This window comes from Engystomops pustulosus, chromosome 4 (assembly GCF_040894005.1).
Source record: "Engystomops pustulosus chromosome 4, aEngPut4.maternal, whole genome shotgun sequence".
Taxonomy (NCBI): Eukaryota; Metazoa; Chordata; class Amphibia; order Anura; family Leptodactylidae; genus Engystomops; species Engystomops pustulosus.
Genome location: NC_092414.1, coordinates 202,826,363 through 202,841,783, shown reverse-complemented (window position 1 = coordinate 202,841,783; position 15,421 = coordinate 202,826,363). Strand labels below are relative to the sequence as shown.

Below are 15,421 nucleotides of genomic sequence, written 5' to 3'. Positions count from 1 at the left end.
CATGCCGAGGCATTGTAGGGAGGTCATACAGGCACGTGGAGGCCACACACAATACTGATCCTCATAAGGAGTATGCAGAGATGTTGTAGGGAGGTCATACAGGCATGTGGAGGCCACACACAATACTGAGCCTCATCGGGAGCATGCTGGGGCATTGTAGGGAGGTCATACAGGCACGTGGAGGCCACACACAATACTGATCCTCATCAGGAGCATGCCGAGGTGTTGTAGGGAGGTCATACAGGCACGTGGAGGCCACACACAATACTGATCCTCATCAGGAGCATGCCGAGGTGTTGTAGGGAGGTCATACAGGCATGTGGAGGCCACACACCATACTGAGCCTCATCAGGAGTATGCCGATGTGTTGTAGGGAGGTCATACAGGCACGTGGAGGCCACACACAATACTGATCCTCATCAGGAGCATGCCGAGGTGTTGTAGGGAGGTCATACAGGCATGTGGAGGCCACACACCATACTGAGCCTCATCAGGAGCATGCCGAGGTGTTGTAGGGAGGTCATACAGGCATGTGGAGGCCACACACCATACTGAGCCTCATATCCTGAAGACGGATCAGCATGAAATTAGATTTTGCACTTCAATTTTGAGCATCATTCAAAATTCAGACTTCCATGAATATTCATTGTGATTTTCTTTGATCATGTTTATGTTTTATTGCTGCCAACTCATCTGCTATGTAATTTATAAAGAATATTTAATTATTTTATTCATCGAGGTCTGGACACCCCTGGAACCATAAGCAAGGGGGACATAACTTTGGTATGGAGGGGGCCTATAATACGGAGGGCAGAGGATGTAGGGTCTAGGGTGGTACTGTGAGAGGGGTGGGACCCAGCGGTAGATGTCACTTCCTGTCCTGCGTCTCTCTTCTTTTTCCACCAGAAGACCATGGAGAAACCAGTCCCTCCCACCTTCTATCATTACTACTCTACAATTGTTTAACTACTTCATGTATAATTAAGGAAACTTTATTGTACATTATTTGCTGGATCCTGACATTGTGTATCTTGTATCATGTTATATTGCTATTTACTGCATTATGATGAGATAAAGTTGGTTTTATCCTTCTAAGCCCAGAGGAAGGGCGATCCTTCAGCCATGGGTTCCTTAGAGGTTTCCTCCACCAGGGGGTTTGTGGGTTGGAGGTTGGCCAGATTTTATGGTACTAGGAACTGCTGTTTTTACAGGTGACAGGTCCCCTTTAATTCATAATGTATATTTTCATTTGCTTTGATTTAAAAATAAATATTTGAATAAAAATACATTCATAAAAATGGAAGTCAAATTAAAGAATAGCAGGTTTTGCTATGTCACAGCTTCGGAGTTGGGTGGAAGTTGCAGGTGGACTAATTTTTAACTATTAGAGGATGATAAACCTCATGGTGGTGACAGGCTGAGCTTTGGAAATGGCCTAGGGATGTCTTAATGGTAATGTCATCCAGGGGCGGACACAGGAGTGAGGAGCTTCACTAGGGTCATTGGTGCCCCTAAAGTGTCCTGGTTTCCTCTTGAGTTGTTATGAAGTGAGGGCCTATCCCATCTCCAAAAGACAAGGATGTGGGATATTACTGTTACCTTTAGGTACAATAATATATATCCTGGAGCGCTAGAGAATGTGAGCACCAGTTTAGTTTTTTTAAGATTTAAAAAAAAAAAACGATTTACTGCCGGGCCACAACATTAGCGAGGGGAGGCTGCCGGGCCACAACATTAGCGAGGGGAGGCTGCCGGGCCACAACATTAGCGAGGGGAGGCTGCCGGGCCACAACATTAGCGAGGGGAGGCTGCCGGGCCACAACATTAGCGAGGGGAGGCTGTGACCAATGCATTTTCCACCCTAGGCTTATACTTGAGTCACTATGTTTTCCCAGTTTTAGTTATAAAATTAGGTGCCTTAGCCTAAATTGGGGTCAGCTTATACCCGAGTATATACACACACACAAGACATCACTTGTGGCACATTATATACAATGACATTGTGTTGCCTTGTTCCGCTACCATCAATTTGCATGCCCAACATCATATGTTTAGTTCCCAGGATCTTCATTTTGTATAAACAAGGGTTTTATAATGTGAAAGCTTATTTTCATGGACTATCGTGCAGAATTAACACTTTGTAAGCTTGCCGCCGTACTTATGTGCCCCTACCGGTCGTGTGAATGCAGTCTTATCCTGTACTGATCCTGATTTACATCTTGTATCATACTCCAGAGCTGCACTCACTATTCTGCTGCTGGTGCAGTCACTGTGCACATACATGACATTACTTATCCTGTACTGATCCTGAGTTACATCCTGTATTATACTCCAGAGCTGCACTCACTATTCTGCTGCTGGTGCAGTCACTGTCTACATACATGACATTACTTATCCTGTACTGATCCTGAGTTACATCCTGTATTATACTCCAGAGCTGCACTCACTATTCTGCTGCTGGTGCAGTCACTGTGTACATACATGACATTACTTATCCTGTACTGATCCTGAGTTACATCCTGTATTATACCCCAGAGCTGTACTCACTATTCTGCTGCTGGTGCAGTCACTGTGTACATACATGACATTACTTATCCTGTACTGATCCTGAGTTACATCCTGTATTATACCCCAGAGCTGCACTCACTATTCTGCTGCTGGTGCAGTCACTGTCTACATACATGACATTACTTATCCTGTACTGATCCTGAGTTACATCCTGTATTATACTCCAGAGCTGCACTCACTATTCTGCTGCTGGTGCAGTCACTGTCTACATACATGACATTACTTATCCTGTACTGATCCTGAGTTACATCCTGTATTATACTCCAGAGCTGCACTCACTATTCTGCTGCTGGTGCAGTCACTGTCTACATACATGACATTACTTATCCTGTACTGATCCTGAGTTACATCCTGTATTATACTCCAGAGCTGCACTCACAACTTAAAACATTTGCATAAACCCTCCCCTGAGGACCGGTCTGGATCTTAGATACAAAAGGTAAATAAAACGGGCAGTAGGTGTTTTTATTATAAGGCCTCCTCCTGGTATACAGTAATTACAGGTATGTACAGGGAGCGTTTGTGGTGGCGCCCTCTCATGATGCCTTCTTCTTATGCCTGAAGGCTTTCCCCTTCGGACCCGCCATTTTAGTTCCTTCAGCAAATTTGACTTTTTTGCTCCTCTGTCGGTCTCTATCACCGAATCCTCCAGGCTTTTTGGATCCCATCTGCTTCTTCCCCCCCATCCCAGAGGTCTGTCTATTTGGTGATCGCCCTGAAGGGCCCTTAAAGGGTTTCTGTCCTTTTTTACCAGTTTTGGGAAATTGTCCTTTTGGGCCCTTAGATCCTTTTTGCAAGGAGAACTTGGCCTTGCGATGTCCGGCGGGGGACGGGGAGGCCTCCCTCTGGTTCTTGTTTGTGGAGCCTTTGGACTTTTTGAATCTCTTTGTGGGAGGTCCAGATTTCCGTCCTGGTGACTGTTTCTTTCCGCCTTCATGGAGGAAAAGATCTGCCAAAGGAAAATCGAATTATGAGACCAAAATTGTGTTGTGGGGGCTATTGGTGGAGTATCTAGAGGGCATGCGTCAATCACAACTGTGCTACTAAATGTCTGTGGCATGACTGTAGCACTAGTTCTTAACCGTCTACAGACATGTGGCGTAATATTATGCGGACTACGGGGGTACGGAGAGGGCTCAGGCGGAAACTGGTTACACATTGTAATGAATGATGAGGAAAATCCCCATATACTGACATAATGTAGCACTATATGGTAGAATCAGACAACCTAAGGTTAAAGTACCCTAGGGGGTTCGAGAAATAAAAAGTTAAAAAAAATTCTATTAAAAAACAGTAAAAATATAAAACAACAAAAATCATAAACATGTATCGCCGCGTCCCTAAATGTCAGATCAAAATATAATTATGGTTATTCCCGACGAAGTCGAAAAGGCCACTTTGAAAAATATTTTAAAAATTCAATAAAGTGATCAAAAGGTCGTACAATCCTTAAAATGACATCAAAAGTCTCAAAAAAAATGACACCACCCACAGATTTGTACACCAAAGTATGAAAAAGTTATTAGCGCCAGAAGATGGCGAAATGAAGATTTTTTTTTTTGTACGGGAAGCTTTAAATACATGAAAACATTATAAAACCTATGCAAATGTGTTATCCCCGTAATCGCACCGACCTAAAGAATAAATTAGACCTGTCATGTGGGGCGCACAGTGAAAGCGGTAAAATCCTAATCCACAAGAATATGGTGCGTACATGTGTTTTTTCACCATTTTCACTGCATTTAGAATGTTTTTCCTGCTTCCCAGTACACGGCAAGGAATATTCAATACCGTCACTATGAAGTGCATTTTGTTACGCAGAAAACAAGCCGTCACACAGCTCTTTACGTGTAAAAATAAAAAAAAGGGATAGATTTTTTTTTTTTTTTTAAAGGTGGGGAATGAAAAATGAAAACACAAAAACCAAAAAGGGCCGTGGCGGGAAGGGGTTAAAGGGATCATCTTTTATGACTTGTTAAAATAAATTTATCCACATCAGGTCTGACATCTAACACCCTAGCTGATCACCACTTCTAAAGAAACCACAGCTTTTGGATGATCACTGTGGTCTCTTTAAATCTTATCCAAGTACAGCGCCACGTATTGTATAGTGGCAGTGCTTAGTACTGCAGCTCAGTCTAATTCAGTTGAATGATACGGAGTTGCAAACAGGCTACAGGTGCAGGGAAGCAGAAGCTGAAGGCTTACAGGTGTACACTGTGTGGAGCTGGTGGTTTAGTAATAATGGCCATATACCACATAAATTACTTGTACCTTTGTCCGGTTCGGCTCCAACCGTCTGTCTGTAATACTCTGCGTCATCATCTTCAGACAGGTCTGCTGGGTCCTGCGTATCAGCGGTGCCGGGGTCCTCCACTTCATTGTCGTCATCTTCCGGTTGCTTCCTCTTCATGCCGGCCAAGCTGCGCTTCCTGGGGAAAAGTAAAAAGAGACAGAGAGACCATAACTAACAATTTTCGGACTAAGATTTTTGGCAGGAAAAAAAAGTCTTGGGACTGTGCGCGTGCGTGCGAGAGCGAGCATGTGTATACAGTCACAGTGCCTGGATCTATAAGGGTCCCCGTTTTAGGCTTTATTTTTATGGTAGATTTCCCTTAAGGGAATGACAACATTCTGAATATGAAAGCCATGAATGGGTGATTGATGCCCCCTCCAATGCCTAGAATGGGGGTCTCATCCCAAAATCACAGCCAGAGATGCTCGATTCAATGGGAATAGGAAGGGGTGGTGTCAAATCCATACCTCTCCCACTCCTTATATTAAAGAGGCGGGCCAGGGTGCATGAACACCGTCCCTCTCCATCCTGGGCCATGGTGTAACCCCAGTGATCAGTACCGGTCCGGAGCGGACGCTCGCACTCACTTGTTCTCGTCTCTCATCTCCTTCTTGCGCTGTATGTTCTGCTCCTGCTTCTTCTTCCTCTCCATTTTCAGTTTCAGCTTCTTCTCTCTGCGCTCCAGCATGGCCTCGATCTCCTCCTCCGTCCTCTTGACTAAAGATGAGAAAAATGAATATATGATACACTTATGACCGGACACAAAGGTGAATGATCCGTGTTACAATCTCCCATGTGATTGGGACCTAAGAAGTGAAATGCTGGATCCACAACTCACTGAGACTGTGATATATGACTTTGCCGTCACTTAACCCTTCTTCAATCTTGATCAGCTGTAGAGTCATCCTGGGGCCGATCTGTGGACAAGAGGGGAATTAGGTGGGAACACAGGAGCCGGAGGAAGTCATACTATACCATGTGTCACCTCTATACATCTTACCAGCGCCCCCCAACAATCCCTACAAACACAAGACCTCACAACTATCTCCGCACCTCTGTCAGACGCACGGCGCTCTGCTCGAACCTCATGTTTCCTCGGCCGGCGTAGACTTGGGGCAGCTCGGTCACGTTATGGTCTCCATCGAGCTCGGCCTCGCTCTCCGAGAGGTTGGCTCCTCTGGAAGAAAAGCAATGGCACATCAGTGACTGCAAGATGGAAGGCACCAGAACCCCCGGGACTAGGTATAAGTTTCCATAGAGGAACATGCACGGAAAACTTATATAACCATCCAATATTCCAGCATTTTCAGATGATTTATCCCCCTGCTCAGCGACCCCCGGGCTACATTCTGTCACTCACTGGACCAGTAATTCGCTGATATCCTCCCAACGGCTCATGTTGGGGAATTTCTCCTGCAGAAGCTTCTTTACCCCTTTGCTCATTCCTACAGGGACAACCTTCAGGCTGCTGCAATGACACAAGAGAGATGACCATCATTATCACATACAACAGCGCCGCCTACAGGTAGGCTTAAAGTACTGCAGTACAGGAACAATTCCTGCCAGAAAAACAAACATAGCTCTTTATGAAGAATATGGTCCCTCTGCTGCCACCTATGGGTGCTACTTTGTTAATATTCAATCCTTTAAGAAGGCTCATTTGTAGAGCGCACAAATTCTGATGTTGCATCCCATCAGGCTTTGTTGGCTGAAAGGTGCAACTTTAACCCTTTAGTGTTAGCAACACTACTGACCATGTAGACTTCAGATGGAATTAGGGAGCAGTCCCAGAGAGCACCAGAGCCCCTGCCTCCTGCTCAGGGGGGTCTGCTGCAACCAACTGCTAACATGCTGACAGTTTCCAGAAGTAACCATCAGAATTAGGAAATGACAAACTAAAGAGTAGGTGTAATGGGTTGGAAAGACTTCCCCAACCTCTAAACCTGTGCAGCTTCCTCTTGGTACTGAAACAGACATCAACATTGTAAAGGGGGAAATATATAATACAACAATATGGTAACCCAAGTAAGGAGGTTGCAGGTTTTACCCATGGGTAAAACACAGATGGAGAGGGATTTGGTTGGGGGCTACTTACTAATGCCTGAACTCCACCGACTTGGTGCTATCGTTGTAGTTAATGAGGATACATCTGCGGATGGTGTTCAGGTTCACCTGAGAAGATAAAATACAAGGTCAGTCAGGTTTACAGGGAATTTCTGGGATCAGGATATTGATAGAGGTTAATGTCTTAATTAAAGGTCCTCTTCATTGTACCTGAGGCTTTGGCACAGGGTTTATCCCATTCATTTGTATATAATGCAATTCCGCTATAGAAAGACTGAAGATAAAGTGGCTTTCTCTATCCATTACAAAAACCTGGGCCTAACGAATGAAGCATTAGGTCAAGCATGCACCCTAACACTCTATTCACTGTCTACAGCACAGACACTAGATTCGGCTTTCTCCAACATGGACAGTGAATGGGGCAGCAAGGCACATCCTCCACCTGTTCCATTCATTTTGAGGTACTGGACACCCTGTTCTCATGTTCATGGGGGTTCCAGGAGTTACTCCTCAGTATCACTGTGTACCCTAAAAGCAGGTCATCAAAATCCTAATCTCTAGAGACCTCATATAAAGGATGCTAAAGAAATAACATGACATCGGTGGGGACATGGATGTCTCAGAGCGTTTACTTTAGCATCAGGGGAAGACCTCAGCAGACTATAAGACGTCATCACCGACATCCTTTGAGGCTCCATTCACACGTCTGCGAGAACAAACAGGAGCCGTGAGCGCTCACCTCTCCCATCTAAATAGGGATCGGACCTGCTCCATCTTTAGTGGCGCAGCCGCACAGCTCAGGCAAGTTGTCCATGCATAATTCAGGTCTATGGCACCGCAAGCTAGCTACTGTTTTTGCGGCTAGCTCACCGCCGCTATAGACTAACATGTGAATGGAGACTAAGCGGGTGAAAAGGATGGCACGGGGCCGCTTATTACAATCCATATAATCTGTAGAGTAAAAAGTCCAGCTCACCTCTCTCCGGTCCTGGTGCAGGAAAGTCGATACTCCGAGAACCTCCAGCCGATAAATATTTTTAGCAAACGCTTCAGCACTCAGAATTCCGGTGAAAACATGGTTACTTTATTCCATTAAAATCCATATCAAATGTGCACGGACAGAGGTGACAGTCACAAAACAGGTACAGGTATTCGACCTACGCGTTTCGCTTATGGAAGCTTAGTCATGGTCTGATGACTATGACTAAGCTTCCATAAGCGAAACGCGTAGGTCGAATACCTGTACCTGTTTTGTGACTGTCACCTCTGTCCGTGCACATTTGATATGGATTTTAATGGAATAAAGTAACCATGTTTTCACCGGAATTCTGAGTGCTGAAGCGTTTGCTAAAAAAATCCATATAATCTGTATATGCAGTGGTGATGTGATCAAGGCTGCAGTGTAAAGCACAGGGGGAGTTTCTCTCACCTTGTGCACATTGATGGAGGGGAACATGTTCTGGAACATTGTGGCCATGACCTTGATGTGCATTCCCTGCGAGCCAAAATTATTGAGAACCAGGAGAGGAGGAAAAGTGAACTGCTGCTCGTGCATCCGATGTTTCTTCAGGGTAGAGACCACATCCTTCACCAGAGAATACTACAGATAGGAAGGGACATGATTATCATACTGCGACACCAACCCCTGATGGAGGCAGAATACTCTCCAATGTGACTAATTCATAATATATAACACACGCTTTATTATTATTATTATTATTATTGTTGTTCATGTGACCAGGCAGGTGTCATGGCAGCGTTTGCATCTGAGCATTAACATGCACTCAGTGTTGGGTTCTTGCGATTGTGGGGTCAAACCTACAATCAGTATATATCTAGAATATAAATATGATGTCCAAATAACTAAGTGAGGAAAAAGGAAGATAACATTTTGATTTTGAGACGGTAAATGATACTAACCTGCGTTACCCGGAAGTGCAGCGTGGGACCCCTCGGCAAACGGACAAATTTCTGATTAGGAGATTAAAAAAAGGATAATAATCAGATCTCAGTATTATGTAGTGGGACATGGTGACAAAGGTGGCGAATATGCACAGCACCCAGTCTGCAGCAGTGGTGCCGGGCAACCTGCTTCCCTCCAGCCTTTGCAAAATGACATCCTTCCAGCAAGTTCTTTAAATTTTCAGGTTATTTTAAGTTTTATAACAAGCACAAGCATTAAAGGGAGCCTGTCAGGGGGGATTTGGGACACTAAACTACCCACAGGTCCTTATGGACTGGTGGTTTAGTGTCCCGAACCGCCCTGTATGAGTTCCAAGGTGGAGGCAGAATAGTGGCAGTGGGAAGCGATGGTCTCTAAAACATCGGATTGAGAAGTATTGGTAACCAATAAAAATTTGAACCCCTTTAACCAACCGCGTAAGTATTAGTAGCTTTTTACTTACAAAGTTCACATTCATTTCAGTTTTGCTGAAGATCATGAAGTGGGTGACTCCGAGGGGACCGGCCACGGCCACAAAATCCTTCAGACTGTTCTTCTTACGAACCTATGAAACAAAGCCGAGCGTGAGCAAAGCATCCATGCGGAGAGTATAACACACATCACATGTGTATGTGGATCTGTATCATTCTGAACACCCATAGACGATACAAAAAGTGCTGTCAGACCTTTCGTTGACTCAAAGAATTGTCAGAGAATCGTTCCAAATCTCAATCACTCCCTAATACAGGAGTGGCCGTAATATCTCTGGTAGTGGTTACCTTGAGGGAGGATGCAGTGAACGGCTCCATGGCTTTCCTCACATCCAGGATCAGCTGCTGCACGTTCTTCCCAATCTGCCCACGATGGAAGACAAATGAGTGCGGGACGCTGGCGTACTCCTCCTCAGCATTGTGAGCGGTGGCTGCACGCAGCTTCTTCTGATTCTTAGTCTAGAGAATAACACAGGCACAGAGGTAAGAGGCACGGGGACACACATCACAAAAAATAATAGGAAAACAACATGGATTTGATTTTATAGCCACAATGTTATTGAACCCCATTGGTACCTGAATGTCCAGGTCAATTTCTGACGTTCTGCTATGTGACATGTGAGGCTTTAATTTGATAGGACAGTTTTATTAATTACATTTTTTTCTTTATACAATTTGCCAATAATCGACTACAACTGAAACAGAAAACCTTTCTTGCCGTTTTTTCTGATTAAGGTTTTCTTTAATTTACCAAAATATGTTATAAATATGTACAGTATCGTCCCATCACCCTTTTCCAGGTTCAACTACAGATGCAGGGGGTGCATGTACTTCTGCAGCTTCTTCTATATTCTGCCTTCAGCTGACAGGTTGGAGGGGAGGGGATACACTTAAAATGCCTATATTTCCTGAATCCTGGCACCTAGAAACCACATTCTGGGGTCATATTAAACAGGAGACTTTTCCCATTAACATAGTACAGGCAGTTACATACAAGATATGGTCTGTAGGTTTGCTCTTAAGTTGAATTTGTATGCAAGTCGGAACTGTATATTTTATCATTGTAACTCCAGACAAATGTTTTTTGGTTTCTTGGCTTGTCATAAGAACCAGGATTAACAATACATCTTCATTACTGACACCTATAATAACTGTTATAGCTGTACATAAAAATCTAAAATTTTTAGCACAACTTTAGTGGACATCTCTGGTTCGGTGAAGCATCCATACACAATATTGTGTTAAAGGGGAGATTCTCCCGTTTAATATGACAGCAGTATTGGGAGAAAAGACGGACGCGGTCAGACGGACGGCAGGAGGGTTGTGGACAGAGAGAGAAGAGAATAGACGGAGGTAAAGAATTTGGTTGGATGTAGATGGACAGAGATCGAACGTAAATAATGGGATGTGATGAGACATGCAGAGGGACAGACAGGCTGTGGTACAGCGGAGTAGCCGTCCCGGTGACTATAGAGGGGGCAGCGGTCCGGTTCGCTGACCCCAGGAGCAGGATGAGCTGTTGCTGTATAAGGCACCATCCAGGCAGTGTGTACAGTAATACAGCACCAGGGTGTAAGTCTCCATATTACTATCCTGTTACTCCCAGGTATAATACAGAGGACATTACCCAGCATTACCCAGTGTAATACAGTGACATCACTACATCTACAACCCCTGGGCCTACATAACAACCACCCCCTGCAGATGACACACCAGTGCCCGGATGCTGGGGGTCTCTGGGACCTGTAGTTCCCACCTCCAGCAGAGTAACATCTCACCTTCTCCTTCCCCATGCTGCTCTCTCCGCTCCTCCGGCTACTGCAGAGCACACGTGGTGAAGGAGCACCGCCACTTCCGGTTCCGCCTCCTGTTAACGTAAAACAGTCCCCGCTCTGTTGGTTCCGCCGTCACTTAGTTCCGGGATGCTGTATGAGACAGCTGCTGCAGACTGACAGGTGGGGACTTTCTGTACAGTCACAGTCTCATCTATTATATCTCATGTGCTGATGAAAACAACATAGCGTAGAAGAAACCCGCTTTGGAGGGGAAATCTATCCAAGCAATCAGATATCAGCTTTCTTTTATACACGGCAGGTCAGAACATGTAAGAAGCAGTCTGATTGGTTGCTATGGGCAATCCCATCTTTACACACTTAGCAACAGGTTGTGGGACCCAAATCCAGGGCCTAGATTAAAAAATACCAACTCCTAACAAAAAAGTTACTATAGTTTTACCTAAAAAAACTTTCTGTAGAGCTCTTTAGGACGGTTTATGTAAGCAATAACAGAAATATATACTTATATCACTCTAATGGTGATTTTGAGGGTGTATAATGGAATGTTATTATTATGTTCATTAGGCGGATACTAATTAGGTAGAAAGAGAAAATAAATATTCACGACCACATAAATGTAATCAGGACATGTGTATATGTGTATTGGGGGCGCCTAAAGCACCAGCAAACCCCTCTAAATTACAGTTGTTGGTTGATTTCTACAATTCGGTACAAAGCATGGTCAGGTGTAACACTGCTTTTGGAAAAAAAAGCAGGTATGTTTTTCAGCCTCAAGACAAGCCGACCTGCCGTAGTTTTATGGAGGCAAGGGGCAGGAACGCCCCATGTCGCTGGCATGGCGTGGAGGTGGCGTAGGCGTAAAATGCACAAGAAATTGTGATTATTTCTGTGCTTCTATAATAATAATAATAACTCTTTATTTATATAGCACACAGATTACGCAGCGCTGCACAGAGCTTGCCAAATCAGTCCCTGTACCTAATGGGGCTCACAATCTAATCAACCGACCAGTATGTTTTTGGAGTGTGGGAGGAAACTGGAGAACCTGGAGGAAACCCATGAGAACATACAAACTCTTTGCAGATTTTGACCCTGACACTCAAGTCTCCAGCGCTGCAAGGCTGTAATGCTAACCACTGAGCCACTGTGCTGCCCATGCCAGAAACTGTCATAGAAGAACCGTTAGATGCCCCCCTATGTGACTGCTCCTACCACCTGGGGCAGAGTTCCTCCTTGTTACAAATATTGTGCACGCAGCTAATTCCGTGGTAGTCAAATTGATTTGCTAGTTCTATTATATTCCCTCCTGTCACTAATGGCATGTTTTTGTGGCTATTCTCTGGTGGTTCTGATTCTGATGTTTATATACTATCTCAGTTGTTACCTGGATTGTTTACTAACCCTTATTGTGTTTTTTTGTTGTCTTGTTACGTGTCTGCACTGTGACCTAGGGAGGTTCCATTTTCATGGTTGTCCCGTATCAATAGGATATGCTGGGGCAAGCAGGTAGGGCTAATGGAGCTAAGGACTCTGTGCCCTATCTGATATCCCTGATTACAGTGCCCAACATACAACAGTGAAAATCAGAAGCTTGCAGTCCGTATTTTATACAGTGCAAAGGGCTGTTATCCTAATGGGCCGTGCTGCCTATCTGTTAAAAAGATCTGTCAATCACTTGGGGGTCATCTATCAAACTTTCTTTGTTTTTTTCTCTCCTTTTTGTGACATTTTAGTGTTTTTTTTTACACTCATACGCCTAATTTATTATAAAATACAGTGGTGGACATCTGACAAAGTCACAAATTTTGGAGCAAGCGTGGTGAAAAGTCACAAAAGCAAAGTCATTGTTTGCGGAAATAAACTCCAGTCCAGGGCAGGCACATTTGAGACTTATGTGCCCCTTTTCTTAAAAAAGTCTCAAAAAGACAACACTCACAGTCTCATATATCAACAATTAGATAAAGCAGGCAAGCCCAGACTATTGCAAATGCAAAAAGCGGAAGAAAAGGTACTTTTTTCTCGTCCTGTTTTTGTAGTGTCGGTAGCTTAAACTTCCCCTTTTAGATCTTCATTCTTCATTGCGAAAACACCTAACACAATTGGACAGAAATGTCAAATTACCACTATAATAATAATATTTATTTATATAGCGCCATCAAATTCCATAGCGCGTTACAAATTATATACAATCACAGCAACATTTCGAGCCAGGTAGAAGTCGAACCTAGTCAGATGGTTCATCTATTGCGCCACTGGCCCGGATAAAAGAGAAGCAACTAAACCTGCAGCTCATTTTAACCGGTTAAGGACCGGGCCCTTTCCTGTTTTTTCATGTCCATTTTTCACTCCCCACCTTCAAAAATCTATAACTTTTTTATTTTTACACGTAAAGAGCTGTGTGACGGCTTGTTTTCTGCGTAACAAATTGCACTTCATAATGATGGTATTAAATATTCCATGCCATGTACTCGGAAGCGGGAAAAAAATTCCAAATGCAATGAAAATGGTGAAAAAACGCATTTGCGCCATTTTCTTGTGGGCTTGGATATTACGTCTTTCACTGAGCGCCCCAAATGACATGTCTACTTTATTCTTTGGGTCGGTACGATTAAGGGGATACCAAATTTGTATAGGTTTTATAATGTTTTCATACATTTACAAAAATTAAAACCTCCTGTACAAAAATAATTTTTTTGATTTTGCCAACTTCTGGCGCTAATAACTTTTTCATACTTTGGTGTACGGAGCTGTGGGTGGAGTCATTTTTTGCGAAATTTGATAATTTTTTCAATGATATAATTTTTAGGACTGTACGACCTTTTGATCACTTTTTATAGATTTTTTTAGATTTTTCAAAATGGCAAAAAAGTGCCATTTTCGACTTTGGGCGCTATTTTCCGTTACGGGGTTAAACGCATTGAAAAACCGTTATCATATTTTGATAGATCGGGCATTTTCGGACGCGTCGATACCTGATGTGTTTATGATTTTTACTGTTTATTTATATTTATGTCAGTTCTAGGGAAAGGGGGGTGATTTGAAATTTTTTTTATTTTTATTTATACTATTTTTCAGACTCCCTAGGGTACTTTAACCCTAGGTTGTCTGATCGATCCTATCATATACTGCCATACTACAGTATGGCAGTATATGGGGATTTTCTTCCTCATTCATTACAATGTGCTATCAGAACATTGTAATGAAGGGGTTAAAACGAAATAGCCTCGGGTCTTCGGAAGACCCAAGGCTACCATGGAGACGGATCGCCGCCCCCCGATGACGTCAAGGGGAGCGGCGATCCCAGGTAAGATGGCGGCGCCCATGCGCCGTTATCTGTTTGAGGCTGCCAGCAGCTTTGCCGGCAGCCCACGCTGCTAGCACCGATCGCGGATGTTACCGGTAAGCCTTTGCTGCAATATGCAGCAAAGACTTACCGGCTATGGAGAGGGCTCAGCCCGTGAGCCCTCTCCATGCAGCGCGACGCGACCGCCGCCGTGAATACACGGCGGGCGGTCGCGAACCGGTTAAAAAACTAGCAAACCTGCAACATTGACATAAGTCCAATCCGTTTCTTGCCAATCCAATCATCAGAGAAAACATATTTTCATGAGATCTGGAAACGGTTTGAGTTTTCTGACAATGTGATTTTGGGAGAGTTGAAATCACAATTTTGCCAAATGTGGTCCAAGAAATTCAGAGAAGCCAACAAATAATACAGGAGAAACATGAGTTGCTTTTTTTCCTAAAACTCTGAAAAGAATTTTCCACCTTGGGAAGTTGGCGTTAGTATTGGAACAAAAAAAGACATGCCGTGACCCGGATTCGAACCGGGGTTGCTGCGGCCACAACGCAGAGTACTAACCACTATACGATCACGGCAACGCTTCGAGCCAGGTAGGAGTCGACCCTACAATCTTCTGATCCGTAGTCAGACGCGTTATCCATTGCGCCACTGGCCCAGATGAGAGTGCTGCAGCCCAAAATGTGGCTCATTTTTAAAAAAACTAGCAAAATCGCAGATGTCTGTTTAGACATTGCGACAGATTTATCAAGCTGTCTGAAAGTCAGAATATTTCTAGTTGCCCATGGCAACCAATCACAGCTCCCCTTTAAAATATTCATGAGCTCTGGTAAAATGAAAGCCGAGCTGTGATTGGTTGCCATGGGCAACTAGAAATACCTTGTATAAGTGGGAGCTATCTTGGGAACACTTGGGGATAGAAACCCATGCAAGGAGACCCTGCCCCAGGCCATGGACACATCC

General features: G+C 44.0%; 2 protein-coding genes and 1 non-coding gene across 4 annotated transcripts in view; 1 reads left to right on the top strand and 2 right to left on the bottom strand.

The window, feature by feature from the left end:
* Positions 1-3,008: 3,008 nt before the first annotated feature.
* On the bottom strand, positions 3,009-11,342 carry PPAN (peter pan homolog). Its single transcript, XM_072149455.1, has 12 exons — positions 11,140-11,342; positions 9,650-9,820; positions 9,334-9,435; positions 8,849-8,899; positions 8,358-8,528; positions 6,960-7,036; positions 6,225-6,332; positions 5,918-6,041; positions 5,703-5,781; positions 5,452-5,581; positions 4,843-5,000; positions 3,009-3,517 (listed from the first exon to the last, which is right to left on the bottom strand). The coding sequence occupies exons 1-12, from the start codon at positions 11,152-11,154 to the stop codon at positions 3,105-3,107; spliced, it is 1,599 nt and encodes a 532-aa protein (XP_072005556.1). The 5' UTR covers positions 11,155-11,342; the 3' UTR covers positions 3,009-3,104.
* The window catches only part of RDH8 (retinol dehydrogenase 8), a 192,369-nt gene continuing 188,191 nt past the window's right edge, over positions 11,244-15,421 (top strand). For both annotated transcript variants that reach the window (XM_072149458.1, XM_072149457.1), the window contains exon 1: positions 11,244-11,316. The gene's annotated coding sequence lies outside the window, so the exon portion shown is untranslated. The remainder of the gene's footprint in view (positions 11,317-15,421) is intronic.
* On the bottom strand, positions 14,965-15,036 carry TRNAH-GUG (transfer RNA histidin (anticodon GUG)). Its single transcript has one exon. It is a non-coding gene; the product is annotated as a tRNA-His (tRNA).